Here is a 23,346-nt window from a genome sequence, read left to right on the forward strand (position 1 = left end):
CTTTTGCACCATGACTGGTGTCAGCCTTCACCAGAAAACCCGTGACATGATGGTAGATTGTAAGTGATATAATGTAGTATCTGATGTAATGTAGCTGTCAGTTAAATTTATTCTGCTCTTCTACTACAACACTAAGGCCTATTGGCCTCAATGGCCTATGTATCTATTTATAATGTGATAAATGTCACATTTAATGTGATGTGACTTAATTCAGGTCAAATTCTCATCAAAACTTTTCAGTGGCATTACACTCTACCGAGGTCATTGCTTTTTCAATGGGGAATTTGATCCCTAATATGTCCTTACTTGTAAAAGTATCCATGAGTGAGGGTCAGTCTGGCTTGATCGCGCGAGGAAACTCCCCTGCTAGATGAATATATCAATGGCGGTCTTGTACATTTCTTAAATTCCTTTCTCTCTTTTTGGCATATACACAAAGAAAGCACCAAAACACTGGTCCACTGAGAAGACAAAAAAAGCACGCTTACTTGTGTGAAAGGAAGCATTAATGTATTTGAAAAAGAAGCGTTTTCACAGTGAACCCAAGGGGACGATGAGGTGGATAGTGTTACAGTGTCACACTTTATTTGCTGTAGCTTGATATCTCAAGAGAAAACAATGACATTTGCTCATAGATGGAACATAACATTGTAGCATTGTGGAAAAAGTCCCAAATCCAAATCTCAAAAACAGTGATACTGCCTGTGTGCTCGATATAATCAAATTCAACAAATAATTAATAAAGGTATAACACCAATAACTAACTGTCTCACTTGTACTCCAATCCCCCACAATGAAACACTTAAGAGTTATAAGGATAATACAGAAGGAGCTGTGGGTGGAAACCAGACCAAACATAAGGCTATATACAGAACACCTGTCCTAGTTAATGTGTTCAGAACATCAGTAGCCTCTCTACAATAACATGACAATGCAAGCACAGTTCAGTAAGGATCAGCTCCTAACATTTCTGCCACCCTCAGTAATATGTTACTTAAAGCTGGGGTAGGCAATTTATTTACCTGTTGGAATTCTCTTTACATACAGAGAGCCATCAATACATCAAATTCTCTTACACACAAATGGAAAAACATCAGGTATCGGTAGCTGTCACAGGACTGTCATAGGATGGACCAATCATGGTTGGCTGACCAGCCTGCCTGTCTAACTGCCTATCTGCGTACCTGTGTTGTGTTTTCGGGGGGGGTGGCTTAAGAGGGAGGGGTGTTTTTTTTTTTTTTGTCTCTCGGTTGGATACTTTAAAAAATATAGCTGAACTCTTCCGGTTCCTCGAAGTTGCTTACCTCAGCTTTAACAACAAGCCAGTCTGTGTGAAAGCCATAAAAATAGCACAACTGAGGGCATTTATATCAAAAGAGTCATCTCTGTCTTAACTCCTCACCAACCAATGAAATGTAGCCTATGCTTCAATATGGAGTAGTCAATTGCAAAACAGGGGAAATGGCAGAAAGGTTTAATGCTGGCTGATGATCCCACTTACACAGAGCAGAGTGACAAAAAACACACACTTTACACTGAAACCAGGCGAGTCTGAACCTGCCAGTTTGGGGGCGTTAATCAATGTAAGAACTATTGTAGCTGATAATGGCTCCTAGAATTAGTTGAAATAAGTCGCGAGCGTGACTGCACCCTTCATAGTTCTCAGTCCGTTCATCGGGCGAAAACATACTCGGTGTAACTGGTCCACAGTTTATCCTCCCCCCCGTCGTTGCTGGCGTACGAGCAGGTCCCGGTGGAGTTGCAGGCCACCATGTGGAAGCCCGCTTCGGCCAGCCGGTCAAACGCCTGCTCCAGAAAGTTATACTTGAGGTAATACCTAGCGGTGTATTTGTCAGGCGGGCGGTCCGGGTCGCGGCTCTCATTCAGGGTGTCTCCAAAAACCTCTTTAGCCAGCGAGATCTTGCTGCAGACGGTTATCCTGGCAACCCTGCGGAATTTAGCGTCCGCCTGGATGTCTCTCCCGATAGTGTAGCTGCCTCTGTACCCGATGGTGATGTAGCCGGAGTCGGTCCCAGGAGAGCGCAGGGTCCTGTCCGAGGACGAGGAGGAGGAGGTGGTGGTGACCGGGCTGGTGAGCTCAGCCTCCTCCGGGTCTCCGCTGTCCTCCGCGCACGAGCTGGCCGCTGCGAGGCGCCTCGACAGCTCCGGCAGCTGGAAGAAGTCCGCTTCTTTCTGCAGCCTCCTCCTCTCTTTGAAAAACTCGGGCAGGAAAAGCTCAGAGTCCCGTAAGTAATCCAAAATGTAGCGGAACAGAAAGCCGTCCCGGTCGAAGAAGAAGCGGCCTTTGCTGTCTGTGGGCAGGTCGCCAGGGGAGCTCTGGGTGAACTTGGTCCACAGGAGAGAGTTGGGCACCGCCGTGAGGGTTTCAAGTCGGGTCACATACACCTGCCCGCCCACGTTTAGCTCCACTATCTCAGGGAAAGTTGAACTTCGGCTGTCTGTGTGGGCCATCTTTCTCTCTCTCTCTCTGTTACAGTGCCCCACCAAGGACGGATAGTTTCAGAGTGGAGCCTACCCTCACAGTACAGATATGTTTGTAGTGGTTTGGTTGAGTGGGAGGAGAAGGAAAAGGACGGCCAATAAAAACATTAACTGTTCACTGGAAAGCCCTGAGAAAACGTAATACCGCCTTCAAGGGCTCCATGTAAGCCTCAACCTCCTACTTTGAAACTTACAAACATAATTAGCAACAGGCCAGCCTTTACTCAAGTAGGCCACTGGACTGAAAGGAAAAGTTACACAAGCTACTACTCTTAATCATACCCTGGAAGTATGAAGCCACAGCAGGGGTTCTCCAATTTGACACAAATTAGACCATGGGTGCCCATTTGATTTTGTCAAATTAAGATTTTGTGCCAGGGTCCTCCATCAGATAGGATTTTGCTTTTAGATGTTTTATTAGGCTACAGAAAGTGCAACTAAAGTAAGTTGTGGATGCGATTACAGTGAAAATAAATTATTCCTCTTTTGGCTGGGACCCCTCTGGAACCCCTTAAAGGACTCCTGGGGGTCCCTGGACCCCACCTTGAGAACCACTGATCTACAGCCACCAGTCGTTTAGCTTAGCTTAGCATAAACACTGGAAACATGGGGAAACAGCAAGTCTGTCTCTGTCCAAAAGTAAGAAAACCTGCCTACCCGCTGGTCTAAAGCTTGCTCATAACTTGCCCATTATACACATAATTAGGTGTTTGTAAGGATTAAACAAACAGTATTAAGTAACCTACACTACTTCCATTTTACACTATACTTTATAGTCCTACTCCTCTCCATTTCAGTGGGATATATTGTACTTTTTACTCATAGCATTTCTGGACAGCTATAGTTACCTTACAGATTAAGTTTTTTGCATACAAAACATTTACTCATCTTATAAAATGTTAAGCATGGTTACAGTTTAAACTACTAATAGTAAATAAAGCAGTTGAAATTAACTCCACCGTAAGTAGCTACACATTACACGTCAGTTATATAATACAGCAGGGGCCTTTCTTCTGCCTTGTGTACTTTTTACTGCTTGTAGGCTGCTTTTGTACATACGTCTGTTTAAGTAAAATGATAAATGCAGGACTGTTTATTTGTGATGGAGTAGTTTCATAATGTGGTAACCATAATGAATGGTGAATATTTATTTTTATTGCATGACTTTTGACAGCTTCAAGTGAAGTCAGGATGTGCTGATATCTGAAACAGGATGTTTGTGTCTTTCTGCGGCACAGTACATAACAGTAAAAAGATTTAACATTATTTCATGTACACGTATTCTATTTAGCTGCAGAAACTTTGATACAGTATGGTCTGTTCAGATGACAACAGTCACCCTTAACTAGAAGCAGACAAGCTGTTACGAAGAAAAAGTTATTATGGCAGCCATAACAACTCTCCATTCATCATGTTTACATGAAGCACCCTGATGTTAATAACACATTATATAACATGTCATATAAAAATGAGTGGATTGATAATAAACAGTTATGATACTTAGGTTTAATCAGAGGTTCAAAATTCATTCTTGACCTTGAAAACAGCAGCTCTACCTCAGGATGAGTTTAGTGCCATTGTTGTTCTGGAGCTTTCAGTCATATCACATGAACCTCATCAGCAGGAGTCTTTGTAGTTCTCAAGAAAGATTTTTTTTTAATTATCTACTTTTTTACAGTTCAATGACTTCTCGCTCATGTTGGCTTAAAAAGATATGCTAAAAAAAAAAAGAAAAAGAAGATTTCCTGACAACTGGTCAAACTCCATCTGCAGGAAGAGTTTGTGATATGATGGGCAGCTCCTGTACAGCTACTAAATTGGCCTTGAGGCGAGATTGTTTTGTTAACATATTGCCCTGTGGCTGTTAATATGCAGTTATAATACATTATTAATCCTTGATGTAACCTGGTTTAAAGTGTTCTGAGTATTACTAAAATCTGGGTTGCCTGTAGTTTATTTTAAGACTCAAGCAGTTAAGCTGCATCCCAATGTTCAAGGGGGCAGGGGCGTTACATTATTTGTCATATTTTCCCTGAAGCATTTTTGTCTTCTGGGGCCCCATGAGTCAAACTTATCCTCAGGCCTCCCGCTGTGTATGTGTTTGAACAATTTGAACACTGCATATGAGGCAAAGCCACAGTGTGTTTGACGGGAATTAACAAATTCTCTTTTCATATAATGTAGGTTGAAAACATCACCTTGGCCAAGAGTCAATCCCTTGTCTCCAAGATAAAATGCAATATCCACTAATGAACCCCAAATGTTCCTGTACAACTGAGAGGGGAGGTGGTATAAGTGAGCGTATACACCCCTGCACTGAAAATTGAATAGAAACAGGAAAAGTTCAGTACATGTACCAGAAACCTCTATTTTAACAGTAAGATAAAGCTAGTCTGACTGATCTGTGGTGTCTCCAAAATCCCTTGAAAAGAGGCCACGCTTTTCCTCAAACCCACATATGTCTTAACCCAGGATCGATTTCAGCTTAACACCAAAGAGCTCTTTGATCTAGTCTTGGAGTGCAGTGTAGGCTGTATTCATATTTCAGTGCACACACACTAGTATTTCTACTGAGGAGGATCCCTGACATTATCACTCTTAATCTGAGTGAGATGTAATTGGTCTGTGATCTCATCTCTGCGGAGTTTTGTTTGATGAAAAAAAAAGCACCAGTTGTTTGTGAGAGAGAATGCTCATTAAGATCCATCTGTATTATGGAAAACAACATTTCTTACAGTAAACATTTAGAGATACAGCTGTGGCCTGCAGAAATTATACAGAAAGGGAAAACCAGAACCACAGTGGTGTTGCAGTAACATTCCTGTTAATACAGTTTTATAATAAATATGATTATGGAATAAATTATGCTTTGATCCAAATTTAATGAAAGAAAAACAGGTTCCATCGTGATGACATGCCATGCTCTTGATAAATGCAATAAAGACATGTGACTTAGAGAGTTTGACATGAGTTTTCTTGTCTGATTCAGACCAGGTGCAGAAGATACATCTGTACAAAATCAAATACATACAAAGCATTTTAGACCAGTTGCTTTCTTGACAGGAGTTCTTGTTTCAGAGACATTTTAATCTTTGGATTAGAGTGACATCTAATGGACAGGAAATGATGAAGCAGGTTGTTGTTTCGTTACTGTAATGGATGTTTTTACTAAAGTACTAAGCCACATTGTGTCCACAAGTTATGAAAGAGATTATCCAGAAATGTGCCACCACAAACTGAAAACACCAGTAGAACAAGAACAACTGTAGAAAAATGTATTGTGACGCTCTTCTGTGTGACAGTGCTTTGTCTTTTACATTTAAAGTTCTTCTTTCTGCTCACTGTATAAAATCCAAGCAGAAGTTGTGGTTGTTGTGTGGTTTGTTTCCACATAAATCACAAATACTGGTCACTACTTGTCTTATAATAAAACACGTTCAAGTGTCTCTCTCTCTCTCTCTCTCTCTCTCTCTCAATCTCTGGCTCTATGCACACCACACACTTAAATCAGTGTCCTCTGTCCAGTCTCCACCTCATGCTTGTGTCATTGCCATTAAATGTTACCATTTTTTCTCACAGTCTGGCAGAATATAATTGGATAAAAGGACACGTTATAAGGTTTTAGCTTTCCAGCCATTTCATAGAGAATATAAAGGTTGAGAGAAATGACAGCTCATTTACTCCTCACATAGGTCCCCCTCTGAAACCCATCAGATCATGTATTCATCTGTAGTTTTTGGATTATATTTATGTATAAGGCCACACATTATGTTGTGTTGAGTGTTGTTGACAGGGATGGGCCGTATTGATGATACATGTATATTTGGAGATTTATGTCAGATTTATCACATAACTTATTAGGCAGAGAAATGCTGTTGCTCTCAAACATTGTCCACTTAATCAGCTGAGTCAATGATTTCATTGTAGCCTACTTTGGAAAAGTATTTTTAGTACTTTTAAAATGCAAAAACTACAGTAAATAATTTTATACACATCATGGCTGCTGTATTTAGTAGTTTATTTTGATGCTCATAAAATTAGGGTATTTGGTAGGATATCTTTTTTTACATTACATTTTGATGTAGCCTGTCTTTGCCTATTCCTGGTTGCTGACCCTGACAAAAGACATCATAGGTTTTATGTCGATGTAGTGGAGGTCAAAGCATTATTTTGGTTTTTAAAAAATATGTTCAGGTTGGCCTCAGGTTTTTGTTCCCTGTTGGAGATCTCAGTCTGTCCGCCTCCTTCAGCATTTCAGCTGTTTCTTCGCCACCTGTCCAGCTCATGGCGATGCAAGACTGCAAGTAAGAAACCTCTGTTGCACATACTTGTGAAGTTGTATCTAAATAAACTGAACTGTGAATTTCTTATTACAAATTTCATTGTGTTCTGCTATTGGGTGAGTTTGAGAGAGGGAGAACAAAACTTAACATTTTAGGGTAGTGACATAATTTTGTTCGACTATAAACATGTTTTTGATTGTCCCAGTGGCCTATGCGGTGCTGGAAGAAGATGTTTTACAGTATAACGATGTACAAAAAATAACCCTACATTAAAAACTCTAGTCCAAAAGTCTCATCAGAAATATGTTTAAAGTAGACTATCAAAAGTAAAAGTACTGGTTATAAGGCAAAACGGCACTTAGCAGGAGGAACATTAGGCTATATATTACGGACAACAGATTGTTAATACAGATTCATCAATGTGTTAGCTGCATTTTACTGTTGTAGGAGTCAAGCCCCGTCAAAGGTTCTCAATATAAATATAAGAGGTCAAGAGATAATAAATAGAAGAGGAGTAAAAACTAAATTCTGCATCAATATTGTAGGAGCCTACTTTTGGGACTATTCTCTAAATTTAGCCCTTGTTGTGAAATGTTGTGAAATAATATTACTTCTTTGGGCCTCAACCAGTTATTTTAATTCAGTCCTCTAAAACGTTTAGAGGGGACATGTCTGTTGGAGATGCTGACAACTCAGACTTCTGAAATTAAACTGTTTTTGTAAGGGGTCACAAGCAACTAGTAACTGTAACTTTAAAACAATTGTAGTGGAGTAAGTAAACACAGTAGTAGTGGAGTAGTAGTAAATGTAAAGTAGTAGAAAGAAATAGAAAAACTCAAGTAAAGCAGGCTACCTCAAAAAGTGTACTTAAATACAATACCAGTATAATCAGAATTTACAATTTCCATTTCCACAACACAAGTGACAAGACTGAGACAGACTGATGAGATTACAAGGATCCACAAGCTCATTGGATTTAAGTGTAGATACAGAAGAAAACAATATAAAGTTTACATTTAGATTAAATTTTTTTCAACATGAGTGCCTCTTTAAAACTCTTTTTGCATAAAAACTGAAATACAAATGTGCAGCCCTATTTTCAGTCCACCTGGCTCCACCTAGTGGTCAGAAGAAAGATAACTACTTCTACAGACACAGCTTATATTAACTTAAAAAGAAACCCTTTATACACCAAACAAAACTTAAAAGGATAAACATTCTTTTGTTTTATGCCAAGGTCAGAGCTGCTGTAAATGTGTGTGAAAAATGCAGCCCTCAAAATACAAGCCAAGTATGGTTGAAAATGTTGGATTGTTGTGACTTTACTTTGACTGTGTCTGTATTTGTACATGTTTGTGTGTAGTGCTGTATTATGACCTATCCCTGGATCTGAGCAATCATGTGATCTCCTGCTTGTGACATAAGGCAGCCTTCTGATGTGACACCCAGCCAAGCACTGTCAATCTGCAGTGTACTGGAGTGTGACCTCGGCACTGTCTCAGTGCTCTCCAAAGAACCCGGCCCATCATCCATGTGTTGTCTCCCTCCCTCTCGCCCTCGTCCAGCTCCTCTCCAGTGATCCTGTCCCTGCTCCTGTCTGACACACCGTCAGAGACAAGGGTCAGAAACCCCTTTCTTCTTCTCTGTCAACAAGGAATCACTCATTCACGCACTCTCTTTTTCTCCAAATCACACTTTGACTTCATGTGCTACTACACTATAACTGTAGGATATTTCTGATTTCAGTCAGGATGTTTTAATAATTAATTTCAATGATATGCATAGCCTAGTTAGTTTGGTGGTGGGGCTCATATGCTCATGTGATGCTCTGGAACAACAACATTGAATGAACACAAACACATAATAAGCAATTCACACTACCAACACAACTAAATGTCAATGCAGGAGCCTGGGGAGGCAGAGGGAGTTACATTTCTGAAAGCAGGCAGCAGGGTAGCAGCGAGAATACAGACCTCAGTGATGTTGAATGTCGACTGAATGAGCACCAAATGTTTATATGGACCACCTACTGCGAGAGATAGGTCATGGACACGTGTGATTGGAGGAGGCATGGAACATGTGACTATAAAATGACCTCTGTGCCTGCCTGAATTACAGAAAAGTCCCATATATTAAGTTTTGGGGAGCTATTTAAACTCCATTATCATATGGTGGACCATCTGCTGATTGTACCGAAGCACCTAAATTTACCTTCTACTGTTTAAACTATCAGACTAGAGTATAAAACATAACAAACTATCAATAGCAACAGCAAAAACAACATTTTGCAGTGCTCTATAAACCTGAAATAACATTTTTTGGGGGCCACTCAATTCAATTTGACATACATTTGTGTGACAATTTAGACAAGTTTGTATGCATTCCTTTTGTATTAAACAAACGTTTTATAGACATGTCTGATAATTATTTTGAAACCTTGCCAGAACCTGAGCATTCACTATACCTTGATAAATTAAGGTTGATCTGTTGGCCGTCATGTTCCTTCAGTAGTCCAAGTGGATAAGTGGCCAGACATTGCTTATCCGGACATCTATATTTAATAAAATCACCAGGTAATGTTAGGCTTGTCAGTTAATGATGCAATGCCGGTCTGGTCTATTGCACCAGTAGCCGTTGCTACAAGCAACAGTAGGTTTAACTGAAAAATGCTGGTTTTCTGAATAAAACATTTTATTAAAAATAATCCATAATTCAAATCTATCAACATAAAGTTGATACTCACATGCTTTATTATGTAAGTGAGCACATAACTAACATGCACAACAACACAACTAGCTAACATGCTTTAAACTTGCAATAATAACTAGATCATCAATTTCACACTAGGACCAGCCTTTGAAGGGCGTTTTTTTTTATAGTGGGCTAATTGTTTAAAATAAAAAATAAAATTATTATCCAAAACCGTGTCAAATATCACACAGTCAAGCAAATTGTACAGAACAATACAGTAGGCTACAGTAGAGCCAACAGAGCATTTTCACATGACATTTTGACATGTCACAGTGGGAAGAAGCACAGGTGTGAATAATAAAATGAAGGACGGCTGAATTCCATTCGGATGCTTCAATTTCAGGGTCCTGGCAGTGTACTACTGTCACAGATTACGGGGACCAGGGGTGTAGCACACAATTTTGGACTCTGTCCATAGGCATTCTCCATAGAATAGAACTGAGCCACTGTTAATGTTATTAGCAACACACATGCTTTTTCCCGCAAAGTGTTCGGACTGAAAGTCTACAAATCCTGTTATTAGGCTTCAGCCTTTTGTTACCTCTTGTATTATACAAACAGACCCTTTTGTGCATTTGCTGTGCAGTTCCTACATGAACTTTTCATTTTGAACCTTTTACTTCCTTATTGTGGTTCAACTGCAAATCTATCCCTCCCTCAACAGTAAAGAATGACAACTTTCTTTAGTGTATGTACAGTATGTGTGTGTGTTTGTCTTTAGTCTTACTCATGCTTTATGTGACTAGACTGGACTGTATGTATGTGTGTGTGTGTGTGTGTTCTTGTCACCTTCTCTCAGGGTTACGTCTGCACCCTTGTGCTCCTCAATCAGCCCTAATGGATCCTCTGGCTCAGACTCAGCCAGGGCACTGATTGTGATACTGAAGACACTCAAACACATACACACACACACTTAGACAGGGTGGGGCTGGAGGCTGATGTGCGTCGTGATGAGCTAAGAGGTACCACGACCCTCCTAACATTTTCTTTCTGCCTTTGTCCTTTGTTTCTTCTCTTGTGCTTCACCCTTACTGTCCCTCAATGCTAAACCTTCTGCCTGCCATGTGACACTGTAGAAACAAATGATTTTAAAAACAAAATTTAACAAAATCTCAAGTGTGTTGTGGCCTTAAAATAATTTTTTTCTTAATTTCTGTCTCATCATAAGGCTATGACAATAAAATCGTATTCCATCCAAACAGCATTTTCATCAGAAATGTCACATCTCTGCTTCTGTGCCTTTGTGTCAAACCAACCCCCACCCCTCACCAACACCACGGGCCCCTTGTGTGTGCTTGTCTGGATGTGAATTGTTCACATCCACCCTCCCTCACCGTCTTCATTTGGAGAGTGAAGTGGTCCCCTGGGGCTAATGTGTGCTTTTGTATGTATGTGTATGTGTATGTGTGTGTGGTCGCTACATTATTCTCCCCACTGACTTTCTATGGGATGAAAAAGATGACTGTCCATCCAGCATGTCCCTTCCTTCCTGTCTTTAGAAAAGAGATGAGCTGAGGGAAACATGTTATGTGGCAGGGCAGCCCTCATATGAATAAAGACAAGTCAGAATGTAGAGAAGTAAAAACACTAATGTTGCATTAGGGCTGTAAGTTTATCAAAACATCACATTTTACATCTTCATCGCTGAATTTTAAACATAAAATGTTAACAATTATCATTCTGTCAAACAACTAATTCACATTAAAATTGAGTTTACAATTATACAAACAGCAATGAGAAATGCAAAATGTCATGCAGAAGTTGATATGCAGAGTAAGAATGACAAAAAAAAGTTCCTCTTATTAACTGAATATGCGGTATTACTGTAAATACAGATAAAGGAGTCTATAGTCTAACTTTGGCCTTCACCACAGAAAATCCTACATTGATACATCAAAATGATGATTGTGACTATTTTGACTGCAACACTTTCTGTTCAAAAATTTCTTTGACCTGTGACTTCTTACATTTATAAAACGTTTGGCCCTCACCTCTGTTCTAGTCGTTTTTAGACATTTTAATGTGGAAATGTTACATATTATACCTTTAAGATATCAAACATTTTCATATTTCAAGTTATTATTATTCTTAGCTATGATGTTGCAACGCTTCTCACCACGGAAACTTATTAAATTAGGAGAAACTCTTGCATTACTTGTGTTGCATTGCTTCAGTGATCTGGACTGAATGTGCGATTTAGTGTTTTGCATTCATATCTAGAGGTTTGCACATTTAAACTGAGAATTTAGCTAAATCAACTGTAAAATCCTGTAACAGAAATTAATCTTTTAATCTTCATATATCCAACCAAAACCCAACAAAAGAAACCCCCCAGAAATAACCATTGGGATACATTGGCATGACTGTTGCTTGTGCACAAGAATTTCACATGCAAGACCTTTTTTTTGATTGTCATTCTCAATCTCTGCACCACTGACTCCCCATACATGCTGAAACAATTTGATTCTCATTGATCCTTTGGAGCTGACGGCTCTCCACCACTAAAATCTAGTCTCTTCTATTTGACTTACAGCTCTAATTCCATATCAGTGAAGCTGATTCATGGCTCTGACTCACTAAGAATTCAGGGGTCTGCTGATTGCAGAGCAGCCGCCTCGTCCCTGTGGTGAGCCCCGGACGGTCTACCTGCAGCCAGCCCGAGTGGAACAAAGCTGGTTCTATAATTAGGTTGTCATGGCTGATTCGATTAGGGCACCCGCTACATTCATTTTGCTAAAGATGCTCCTCAGCTGCTTGGAGGGACTAATGGAGGAGATGGAGAGATATATGGGAAACAATTAGACGTGACATTATCGTATGGTGTGTTTGGTACTAAAAAAAAAAGGGTGTATGTTTGTGCCAATAAATCAACTCAGAAATTATCTCTCAACATTTACATCCATGTACCACACACATCCTCTCATACCTCCCTCTCAAGCCTTCTTTGTCTTCTCCCTTTCCCCGTCCCTCACCATCTTCCGATGTTTCAATTAGCTGCCATGCAATTGAATTACAGGGGACATTACTTAAGGACATAAATAGTGGCCTGCAGATGCATGATGCATAATGGTGGGGCCTGAGCCTCAGATGAGATATGTACCTTGTGTCATGATCCAGAAAACATGTCTGATGCTCCACATCATGTTCGCATTTGACTTTTTCTGGGCTTACAATAAGAGAAAGTAAAGACCTGATCCACTGAAAAATGCGCTTTGCATACTGTTACTTCACTTGGATGTCCTTCACTGTGCAGAAGGATGGCTGTCTGATGCGAAAACTTGCAACCTCTAGTGCAGTGCAATGCAATGTATTAACTGGATTTTTCAGGGTATTGGAAGGAGGACTAGATGTAAATTTCAGATTTTTTAACAAGTAATTGAACTTTTTTGGGGGGAAAGATCATAAAAAACAGAAACTCTTATTTAAAGCAGAGCAAATAAAGATTAAAGCTGCTTTCTACCCTGCTTTTCACACTCAAACAGTGCTGACAGAATTGTGTTTGGAGCTTCAGTCAGATGAAAGCTCTTTGGGGTTGTAGGAACTTCCCCACGCAAGCCTGAACTTTGCTGCCATGGTGAGATCTACATAGGGAACATTGAGATAACTTTCATAATCGTCAGCACTTAAAAACTTAAAATGGGTAATCCAGGTCGATCTTGATTTTTATTAGTACAGTATGTAGTCTTTCATTAGACGGCCCCTGCCAGGTAAACATCTTTCAAATTCCTCATCCCCAGTTTGTTTCGTGGACTTTGTGTTAAACTGTTGATGGCTCGAGCCCAAATATTAATTAACCCTGGGTTGTTTTGTTTTACAACTGTTCTCGCAGGCCGAGTATCCTAATACAAATTATAATGAGTAAACCTAATGTCTAAAATTGGTGGTGCCCAAACATGCAACATTGGTTCCCATTTACCCACCTACTCTACCATGATATTGTTGAAAATGTGTTTAATCTGTTTTATTAAGGCAGGAAGTTGTTGACTTTTTGGTGATTTTTAAGGCGCAACTTTGCGCTGTTGTTACAGTGGATTCTATTATATTGCACATTTGTAGATGCTCTTGTGTCCACCTCATTTATGTATGGTGGTAGCCAGTAATGTTAGTTGAAATGAGATACAATTTAATAAACAATATCAGTGCTTAGGCTATCCAGTGCAAATTTTGGTCTGATTTCAAGCTTTTAAAAGCTGTGCAAAAAAGCCGCATTCCATTTCACAAATGACATTTGCGGCAAGCAGTGTGATACCTGGACGGTGACCTTGCTTTGGGTTATAACTGCCTCCAGCACAGTGTATCTGAATGCAGCGTTATCTCATCTCCCCATGTCCACAGTGAGGCAAAGTGCTCTAGTGGGACATTGATTCCCAGAATTCCTTTTTATCTCTTAAGGTTGGTCTGGGAAGCTGGCGCAGATAAAACGTAGTGAAACTGTTCAATTTCGTATTTTTAAACACTTAGTTTTCAGTTTATATGGCTTGTTAATCAAAACCCTGAGGTTTCTTAATAAATGTAAAAGCAAAGAAATCATCATTCTTAGCACGTATATTAGTTAAGCTTTATTCAAAGGGAAGAGAAGAGGATCCTCTATCACAACAAATGTCCAAAAAATGTGTCAAATTTAGATTATTACAAATGCAGGATGAAAATCTGCACTGGCCAAATATCGATGACTTCTGAAAATCATCATAGGACGTTCTAAATATATCCAGTAGTTATGAATGAATTAATTTGTTTTGGTTCACATCCAAATGCTTTCTAGAAGAGAGTCCTAGGCAAAAACCATCCCCCAACGATCACCTCCTCATCGTAAAGCCTAAAATAAATGGATTGACTTTTGGACATGCGCCAGTTTTCCTTCATAATTGTTAATTATCATGAGTGCTCTCTGAGGTACTTTCTATGAATGGAGATGGGACTCTCCCTCTCTTTTTCTCCACCCTCTGTTCTTTTTATGGGATTGGTCTTAGTTCTCAAGGACATCAAAAAGGACGCCAGCGATGGAGGGAGGAGGTGCAATGGATGGGTGGGGCACTTGCGTCATTCCTGCACATGATGGTGGGTGGATTTTATGGCAACGGGCGACAGTAAGCCACAGTCCTCTCTAACCCCCGCCCAAGTCCATCTTCACTGCCTCCACCACCAGCAACCCCACCCACCCCTGGGTGGCTCCTCCCTGAGTTTCAGACAAGAGAGAGTACAGCACTTAAGGTAATGTAAATAACCAGAACGGGAGCTATTTTAAGATGCTGTCTTTCACGGGGGCCATGGAGGGGGACAAAGATGCAAGCCAAGCGATTGAAATTGCAGTCACGTTTTAGGACATGTTCTCTTTCTACCATCCCGCTCGCTGAAGGGCCTGACAGATAAGAAAGAGCTTGGGCCTGCTGAAAATTCAATGTAAGCGGTTTTCTAAAGAAAAGCATTTTTGAAAAATACATACATTTCACAACAGGCAGCGGAAGGTCTTGAAAAGTAAGTCTGGAATACCTCCTTTTAGCTTAAAATTACATGCAGAATAGAATACGTGAAATACATTAAAATGCGCTCTAATATTCCTATAAAACAGAGATCAAAAAGAGATTCAAAGAGGTTGCAAGATAAATCTGAGGGTCACAAAATGATTAAAAAGACATAAAAACATATTTCTGCAACACAGAAGTGTTCCATCTCCTACTATTTGCTCTTTCTTTTTCTAAATGACGAGTTAATGTTATCTCTACAGGCCTCTCAAGTTATATTCATACAACAACCTGACAGTGAAGAATCACTTTTTGGTTTAGCCTTTGCAACGTGACAAGGAGTCCCAAGTCAACATAGATTCGTTTCAAGATCGGAAACCACTGCTATAAAACCCACACAACAGAACCTGGTCCCTGGAGGATCACAATGCTCCTCATGTTTCAGCATCATGACAAATAACAAAAAGACAGCTAAAAATAATGATGCATGCTAAAATCTAATTTAGTGGAAAGTTTTAGGCAAATTATTTAAGTAAAAGTAATATTCTCAAAGTAGATCTTACGGCGAACAAAAAAAATGTGCAATACCAATTTTATCTTCTTACAAAAGTAGAATTTATATATTAAACTGAAATAATGCTCTTTTTTATTGTTTCATCTTTTATGACATCAAAAATAAATAAACATTTAGACAGCATCCTTTCCATCTTATATGAATATATTTTAACCGGCATTATTTGTGACATATATATATATATAGCTTTTTTCTCCATATTTATACAAACATACACGTCACAGAGAAAATAATCTGTACACTGCTGTTAACAACAAATAAAGAACAGATTTGTTAAATCAGAACCTCCGCCACGTCGTTCTGCAACAGTTACTGTTGGACTTTGCAAAATCACAAACAAAAACATACACAAACAGCAGTAGAAGTACACTACTTGATATAATTAGATCTTTTGTAGAGGCTACATTCATATTCAAGTCTTTGTTCACTGCAGTCTGACTAGAGTCCAGTCAAAACTGTGGTAATTAAAAGTATCTCTTCTTAGGAGCTTCATTAAGGCAGTTAAAATACCAGATCATTTTAAACACTAATTTACACTTATTCTTATGATTAAAACTGACATTAAAGAGAATATTAGCTAATGCTTCAAGTCAACTACCATTACTACGGCTTGTATATTTTTCTACTCGGCTGATACATGGATTGTTTCTTTCATAATGTGTTCACCAGTAATAATTAATAATATACATGGAGAGACATGATTGCTTGTCAAAAGTGTATTAAACAAAATTAGTTTGTGGTGATGCATTTTATTTTATGACATTACTTTTTATATGTTAATTAATCTATAAATCAAAACCCAGTCATTTCAGTGCAACAAATGTGAATTAGGATACACATAACAAAACCAACTGGCTTGATATGACACTTTGAAGATATAAAATATCCTGTTTTCCATCATTTCAAGTTGTTCATCTATTTTACTTCAGTTACTGTACAGGTGTTGAAGTGTATGCATCATGTTATTGCTTTTATCTAATTGGTACATACATTAGTAAGTACCTTCCCTTCCACACTATGGTTGTGCTGTCAGTTGTTTCTTATAAAGTACCAGTCATCTGTTTCGTTTCTTGTCATATTTCTGATTAAACATTTCACCGCTGTACGCAGCATCTCTCCACTCATCTGCAGTTTGGTAACGGTCTGCTTTGTCATTAGTGATAGAAACTAAAATTAATCTAATTAAGAGACTTGAAGTATATCTCCAAATCAGTTCAAACGGGGATGAATATACAGTACACCCAACTATTTATAAGTACTATATGAGCGTGTGTTTGTTTGATGTACTTCACAGAAAGACAACGTAATGTCCGGACAATCAGCAAGCTGCTGCACTATATATCCTGACATGTGGCTGTTATTCAATCACCACAAAGTGGGATGTGATACTTTGTGGTCCCAAAAAGGATGTTTGCTTCTTGTCTCTGAGTTGTATCTTCTTGTTTTTGGAGTTTCTGACAGACGAACCAGTTCTCTGGCAGTTCAGTCACGTGGTCAGGTTTTTATTTTATGCTGAGTTTTTCTTCATCAAGGTGGGAGGAGTCGGGGCTGGACTCTTCCTCCTCCTCCTCTACTGTTTCTGTCGGCAGCGTGTCACGGCGTGTAAACGCGGCCGCCAAGGTCACACTCAGCCGCGGTTTGACGGGCGTCATCTCTGACAGCCCGATGTTGTTGCCACGAGTTACAAGCGTCGTCTTATCCATAATCTCTCCACTGTGCTTGGACACCACTGCGTCGAGAAAGTCGTACTTGTGTGAAATCTTGCCACTCTCAAACAGGTACTTTGCCAGGTAGGAGAAGGCAATGTTACCCAGAAAGGAGGCGAGCATAGAGACGGTCTTGAAGGGGAACTTCTGGATGACGATTTCTTCCAGTTCTCCAGTCATGTGGTGTATCCGCTGCTCAGTGATCCAGCCAGGATAATAAATGAAAGGAGGCAGCCTCAGGTAGGGTTCACCTCCACCTATACGCAGCAACATGCCGAACACGTAGGCAGCCACTGAGCCATACGTGTTGGTGCCTTTGACAAAGAGCACACTGAGCAGCTGGGGGAAGATGATGACGTAAACCAGGTCTGAGCTCAAGTACCAAAGTCCGTAAACCGTCCCGGTAACCAGCGCCATGAACGTGGCAAGGCCGCCGAATACAAAGATAGTGATCCGCATCACCCACACGATCTCACGGTCAGACGCCTGAGGAGACGGAGAGAAGCAGTAAAATGGTTGTGACAAATGCAGAACAGCCAAAAACAAGCCAAAAACAAGCCAACAACGCGTGGAGTAAACGTGTCACACGTGCACTTACCGACTGTCTAAAGGCGAGCTGGTAGATGTTCCTTGCAAACATGGAGCTTGCTGAAAGGATGGAAGAGTCTGCAGATGACATGACAGCCGCAGACACTGCACCCAGGCCAAAAAAAGAGACAAAAGGCGGGCAAAGGTGCTGGAGCACGATGGGTAGAATCATGTCTGCTTGGTCCTTCTCTTTAGGAGGAATGGCACCATAAGTTGTCTGGTTCCAGTCTGAGCAAGGGAAAGATTTAATGAACATTAAGAACATTTGCCAAGTATAAAGGTACTGTTAATAAGTAAATAGATAAATAACCACATGGCCTACAGAGAAACACAACTTTTCAAATAGCTCAGAAATTAAGGTCATTTGCAATGAAACACTCATAATACAAAAATATAATGAAGCCATAGCTTACTCCATATATGGTAGACTTGTGCAATACAATTTCAAAACTGCATCAAACATGCACAATTGTTAGAAAAAGAAATATGACCACAATGCAACATTACAAACACATTACAACAGTTTGTAATGTATGTTAACGTTTTTATTTTTGTTATACGAATGCTGTAACGATAGCTCATGTTTATCATTATAACAAGACAAAACAAAGTTGTGCATTCAGATATTCGCCGAGGAATATGACACCTAAAAATCTGGAGATCAAACCTCTAATTAAGTCCCTTGCCTCCCTCTAATGTAATATTTACACAACCCGCGTGGTTATTAAATGGACTGCTGCTTCATTATGCATGAGGTGAACCAGCTGCTATTTACCAGGCTCTCTCAGATCTAAGGGCAACATGGACCCATCCGGAGCCTCCCACAAATACACACACAGACTGTGCATATGCAAGCTCATGCATGAGCTCTCTAACCTGTAGAGGCCCCGATGGCCCCGATGAGAACGGAGGGCACAGCCATGACGAGGCACCCGAAAGCAGCCAGGAAAGAGAGGACCTGGGCATAGGTAGCCGAGGAGGAAGACAGGACTCTCTGGAAATACACCTGCCACGGTATTCCTCCAAGCATCTGTAGTGTATTTAGAGTCCAGTCAATAACATTTGCAGAACTGAAGCACAACATAGTCATGTTAAGTTGTTATATTTATATAGCCAGAAATCATAAATCTGCCTCAAGGGGCTTTAATCTGTGCAGCGTACGACACCTTCTGCCCTTAGAACCTAGTTTCTGATGAGGAAAAGCGCCCCAAAACCCATTTAACAGGGAAAAAAGAAGAGACTTAAGGAAGCGCAACACGGGAGGGGTCCCTCTTTAGATCATAGACAGACATACTTTTCATTCACTTCGGTTTTGTAGAAAAACGTAACACAAATGTCAGAATGCACGAAACACCTTGCTATAAGGTAGCTGTCAGTGAGTAGATGACTACGTATTTTTTTATGGCTGCAATAAATTATCAGCACGATTGATTCATCTATACATTCTTTATAAGATTAGTCAATTTATAGTATTTGCCTACAAAATAAAAAACATCCAAGATAAATATACATCACAGTGTACCAGAGTCAAAATTCTCACATTTCTCATTTCATAAATGACTTGACTCATGATCAAAATTACTTTTAAATTTCCTGACAATCAACTTCAAGATTAATCAACATCAGGATAGAACATCAGATTGGATAAAGTCAGAGGCGAATAACTCGTGGTTACTGTACCAGGAGGCAGAAGTTGTCAATCCAGACCCAGAGGTCGCTCTTCTGGATGCTGCCTCTCCAGGGCGACTGGTACACATGCTTCACTGCAGTAACGGTAATGTCTGACACCGCAGGGTTGGTCAAAGCGAAGGGGACACTGATCCACTGTAGACAGCCAGAAACAAGTCCAGGAATTAACAGTTACAAACACAAAACTTAATGGAAATACTTCTATAATGGTACAAGGCAAATTTAATTGTCATTTTACAAAAAGGTGGTATAACAGGATGAAGTTTGTAGATCTCATTATGCTACTCACAAAGCAAATATTTTGATTTGATAAAATTATATACATAAACTATATGGCATGGAGCAGTGATGAGGATGTTTTAATTTATTTATCACAAATTAGTTTTTATTAAAATCTTTTAGACAATTTGTCACAAATAAATCTTTGCAGTGTCAATTCATTTTACTGTGTGCCCTTGGAACTGCATGTTTTACTATTTTTGTGCAGTATTCTTGGAGTGATTACGCATATTTTAAGTCAAGGTCAAAGTACATTTGATGGGACACATACAGTAAATCTACTCAAGATGTGTAACTAATTACACTATTTGCTATTATCTACTTTTCATTAGGGTTCAACATGAACCTACCAGGCCAAGAAAGATGCAGAAGAGCTGCACTACGTCAGTGTAGGCCACAGAGTAAAGTCCTCCAACCAGGGTGTAAAAGATTGCAATGAGTGCCGAGATAACCACGGACATCTTAATGTTGATGTCCACGATGACACTCAGAGTAGCACCTAAGGTCATGGACAAACACACATTAAGGCCACTGCACCATCATATGGTCAACAAACTCAAACATGCTTTGATCTTATTGCCCACAAGAATCATTTTTGTAGACTGAAACATGAACTTACCAAGGGCGGATAAGATGGCAGCAGACCAGAAGATCTCACCCATGAGTGCAGGTATGAAAAGGAGGCCACCCATGCGTTTCCCATACAGCTGCTGGAAGGGGTCCAACATGGTGACGTAACCGCGTGAGCGCATGGGCTTAGCGAAAAAAAGACCACCTGGGACAAAGAGTGGACACCTGACTGGCTGAGAACTGAGGCATCCACCATCCAGGGCCCCTAAATCTAGACTAAACTGCCTGTCATAATCCTCAAGTGTACATTTAAAATGTATTTATGGTTTAATTGTGTTTTCTTAAATAGATTTGTTTAAAATGGACAAAACCATTAAAAAGCATTATATTAAAAAAGAGGCTGATACTGAACAAGAATTTTTCTGTGCAGAGGACCACATGTAAAGGTTTATTTAGCACCCAAACCAATCATTTCAATTAGGTATGTGGTCAATACGTCAGTATATTAATGTGGTATATTATGTGTGGAGTGCATTTGAGTGTAAAACATGTCTGATGAGTGTGACCGCAAAATCCCCCCTTATGCTCTTTCTCAGTCCTGTTCACACCTGTTTTTCACATTGTTTTAAACGTGATTGCCACATATAACCACTCACCCACAACAAGACTGAGGGCATATCCAAAAGGAGCTTGTGCCCAGGCCAAGCCATAATCCGGTAGATACACATATTCAGCTGTGCCATTGATGTATCCACCTCCAACCCAGGTCGCTAAAAAAAATATTACACGCACAGAAAATAAAATGTCACCACTAGAGAAAACCAGATTAAAGAATTACACCTATTTGACATTTGTGTTAATAAAACAGGAGGGCATTTTATGCCAAAATTCGTAGCAATTCAAGCAATTTACACAGTAACACTTAGTGCCAGTAGGTCAAACTTTAATCAAAGAATTTGTCTTAAAGCTGCATCCTGGAGTGACGTTCTTACAAAATGTCGGAACTTAATTCTAAAAACAAAACATCCTGAAAAAAGTCGTACTACATAAGGAAAACAACTCCGACAGATGATTCTTCACGTTAAAACAAACTGAGGTTAAACTTGTTAAAAAAGGCTTTACTGCTAATTAGCATTTATCAAATCTAATGGACACAAACTTCACCTGTCATGGTAAATCCCCCGACAAATAACCCAATATCTCTCCCTCCGACCATGATGGTTTCGCTGCGGTCGGTGCCCTCCGCCTCCCCGGAGTGTTTGTTCTTCCATGCCGCCCAGATGCCCACGAACAGGATCAGCACATAGAAGAGCGCGATAGCCACAAGCCCCTCGACATGGATAGTCATTGTCGCGCCGGTCTTCCGCTAGGAACGGGAGGGCATGGAGACCTGCTTTGCGCACGGAGAACAGAGGATCACATGTTAAGTCCAGTACAGTATTTATAAAAAAAAAGTAATTTGGCATTTAGTTTTCTGCATCTGGTCTGGAGTATTGGCAGATACGTGCCAACAGTTTGACCTTCTTGGTTTGTTTTAATTTTTTTTTTTTTTTTTTATGTTTCAGTTGGATTAGAGGTTCAACTGACCAAATACGCGGTGATTTGTTGAAATAGAAAATTATAATAAGAATAGTCCAAAAAAAATCATTTCCTCTGCCGATTTAATAGATTTCGTGTGCTCTTGTGGCCCTGATATGACTTTCAACTCAGCAGGTCATTTGTTGTGATCGACACTCTACATTATTATAATAAGTAAAATGCAAAAGCTTTTGTAAAAACGTCCATATTCCTCCACGTACAGCACGTGCCATCTTGCTTAATTCATAAAATATTTCCCATAAAGCAAAATAAATCAAACAAATCTGTACGAATTGTTTTAAAAATAATTACAGCTAGTTTTCTTCTTTCTGATCAAGTCTCTTTTCAGTCTCTTCTTCTGTCCTTCTACGCGGGCACATGTGCGTAAAATTCAAATTACGCACTGCATTCATGATAAAAACCTTGCCATCCTAAGTCCGAGACTACCTCATCCAAATCGTATTGTAGGTACTGAACTGTCACCTAAAGATCTCCAGTCAAATGAAAAAGATAGCGTCCTTATTTACCAGTATCAGAAAGCTTGAAAAACACACGCAAAACTTACCTCAAGTGCTTCTAGAGTCATGTGCTGGGGCACCTGAGGCAGAAAACTGTGAGCAGAACAGTTGGGTAGTTTATTAAGAGCCTCGTCCCGCTTTACACACCAAGAAACAGTTGGATGAAACGTTGGTGGTGGTCTCCTGGGTGACTTACTGGGGCTTATAAGGGGGCATGTGCCGTAAGAGGACTGATACACGCGTCAGAGGAACGAAACGTCCCTCTTAACGAGCACCTTGCAGGGAGACACGTCACACTGTACTTACTGATCTAATTGGAGGAGGGAGGGAGAGATTCCTTTACGCAATAACGGGGACGGATGGGCATCCTACCCACCCCCCCTTCCAACCAGTGAACGGCATGCCATGAATTTCAATGTCAGCGATGCATTTTTAAACATTAAAATAATCCATGATTTGTGGAAGACTTTTATGCTTCACGTGGCTCCTGCTCCATCACACTCAGTGCGCAACAGCTATACGTCTTGTGGCCTTTTACCCGCAGTCACTCTCCCCCCAGCCGGCATTTTACCTTACAACCAATTAACTTTCCACAGAAACAAGTTTTTGCGCGACTGAGGTGGATGAGAGACCGTCCTATGCCCTCCTGCTTTGCGCAGGAGAAAACTGCGGAGCGATACATTTATTTAAAGAAAAACACATTCAATAGGCCATGAGTTGTTAATATTCAATACCTTAACCAGGAGCGGGTCCACTCTTCCTTCTTTTTTAGGCCTAAGGCAGACCAAAATGCTCTCCACCTTAGAGCAATTACAAATAATTTAAGTGTACTGTGTCGCCACTTTC

General features: G+C 40.0%; 2 protein-coding genes across 2 annotated transcripts; both read right to left on the bottom strand.

Annotated features, from left to right (window-relative positions):
• Positions 1-496: 496 nt before the first annotated feature.
• On the bottom strand, positions 497-2,564 carry LOC119890342 (BTB/POZ domain-containing protein KCTD12-like). The gene has a single exon (XM_038701576.1). The coding sequence runs from the start codon at positions 2,470-2,472 to the stop codon at positions 1,672-1,674; it is 801 nt and encodes a 266-aa protein (XP_038557504.1). The 5' UTR covers positions 2,473-2,564; the 3' UTR covers positions 497-1,671.
• A 12,989-nt stretch (positions 2,565-15,553) lies between these two features.
• slc5a7a (solute carrier family 5 member 7a) lies at positions 15,554-23,050 on the bottom strand. The gene is made up of 9 exons (XM_038701392.1): positions 22,548-23,050; positions 21,569-21,794; positions 21,061-21,174; positions 20,454-20,609; positions 20,185-20,333; positions 19,547-19,690; positions 18,743-18,896; positions 17,877-18,094; positions 15,554-17,764 (listed from the first exon to the last, which is right to left on the bottom strand). The coding sequence occupies exons 2-9, from the start codon at positions 21,750-21,752 to the stop codon at positions 17,075-17,077; spliced, it is 1,809 nt and encodes a 602-aa protein (XP_038557320.1). The 5' UTR covers positions 21,753-21,794; positions 22,548-23,050; the 3' UTR covers positions 15,554-17,074.
• Between the last annotated feature and the right edge of the window lie 296 nt (positions 23,051-23,346).

The sequence above is a fragment of the Micropterus salmoides genome, unplaced genomic scaffold (assembly GCF_014851395.1).
Source record: "Micropterus salmoides isolate LMB-PRFRI ecotype aquatic unplaced genomic scaffold, ASM1485139v1 Ms_hic_scaffold_6, whole genome shotgun sequence".
Classification (NCBI taxonomy): domain Eukaryota; kingdom Metazoa; phylum Chordata; class Actinopteri; order Centrarchiformes; family Centrarchidae; genus Micropterus; species Micropterus salmoides.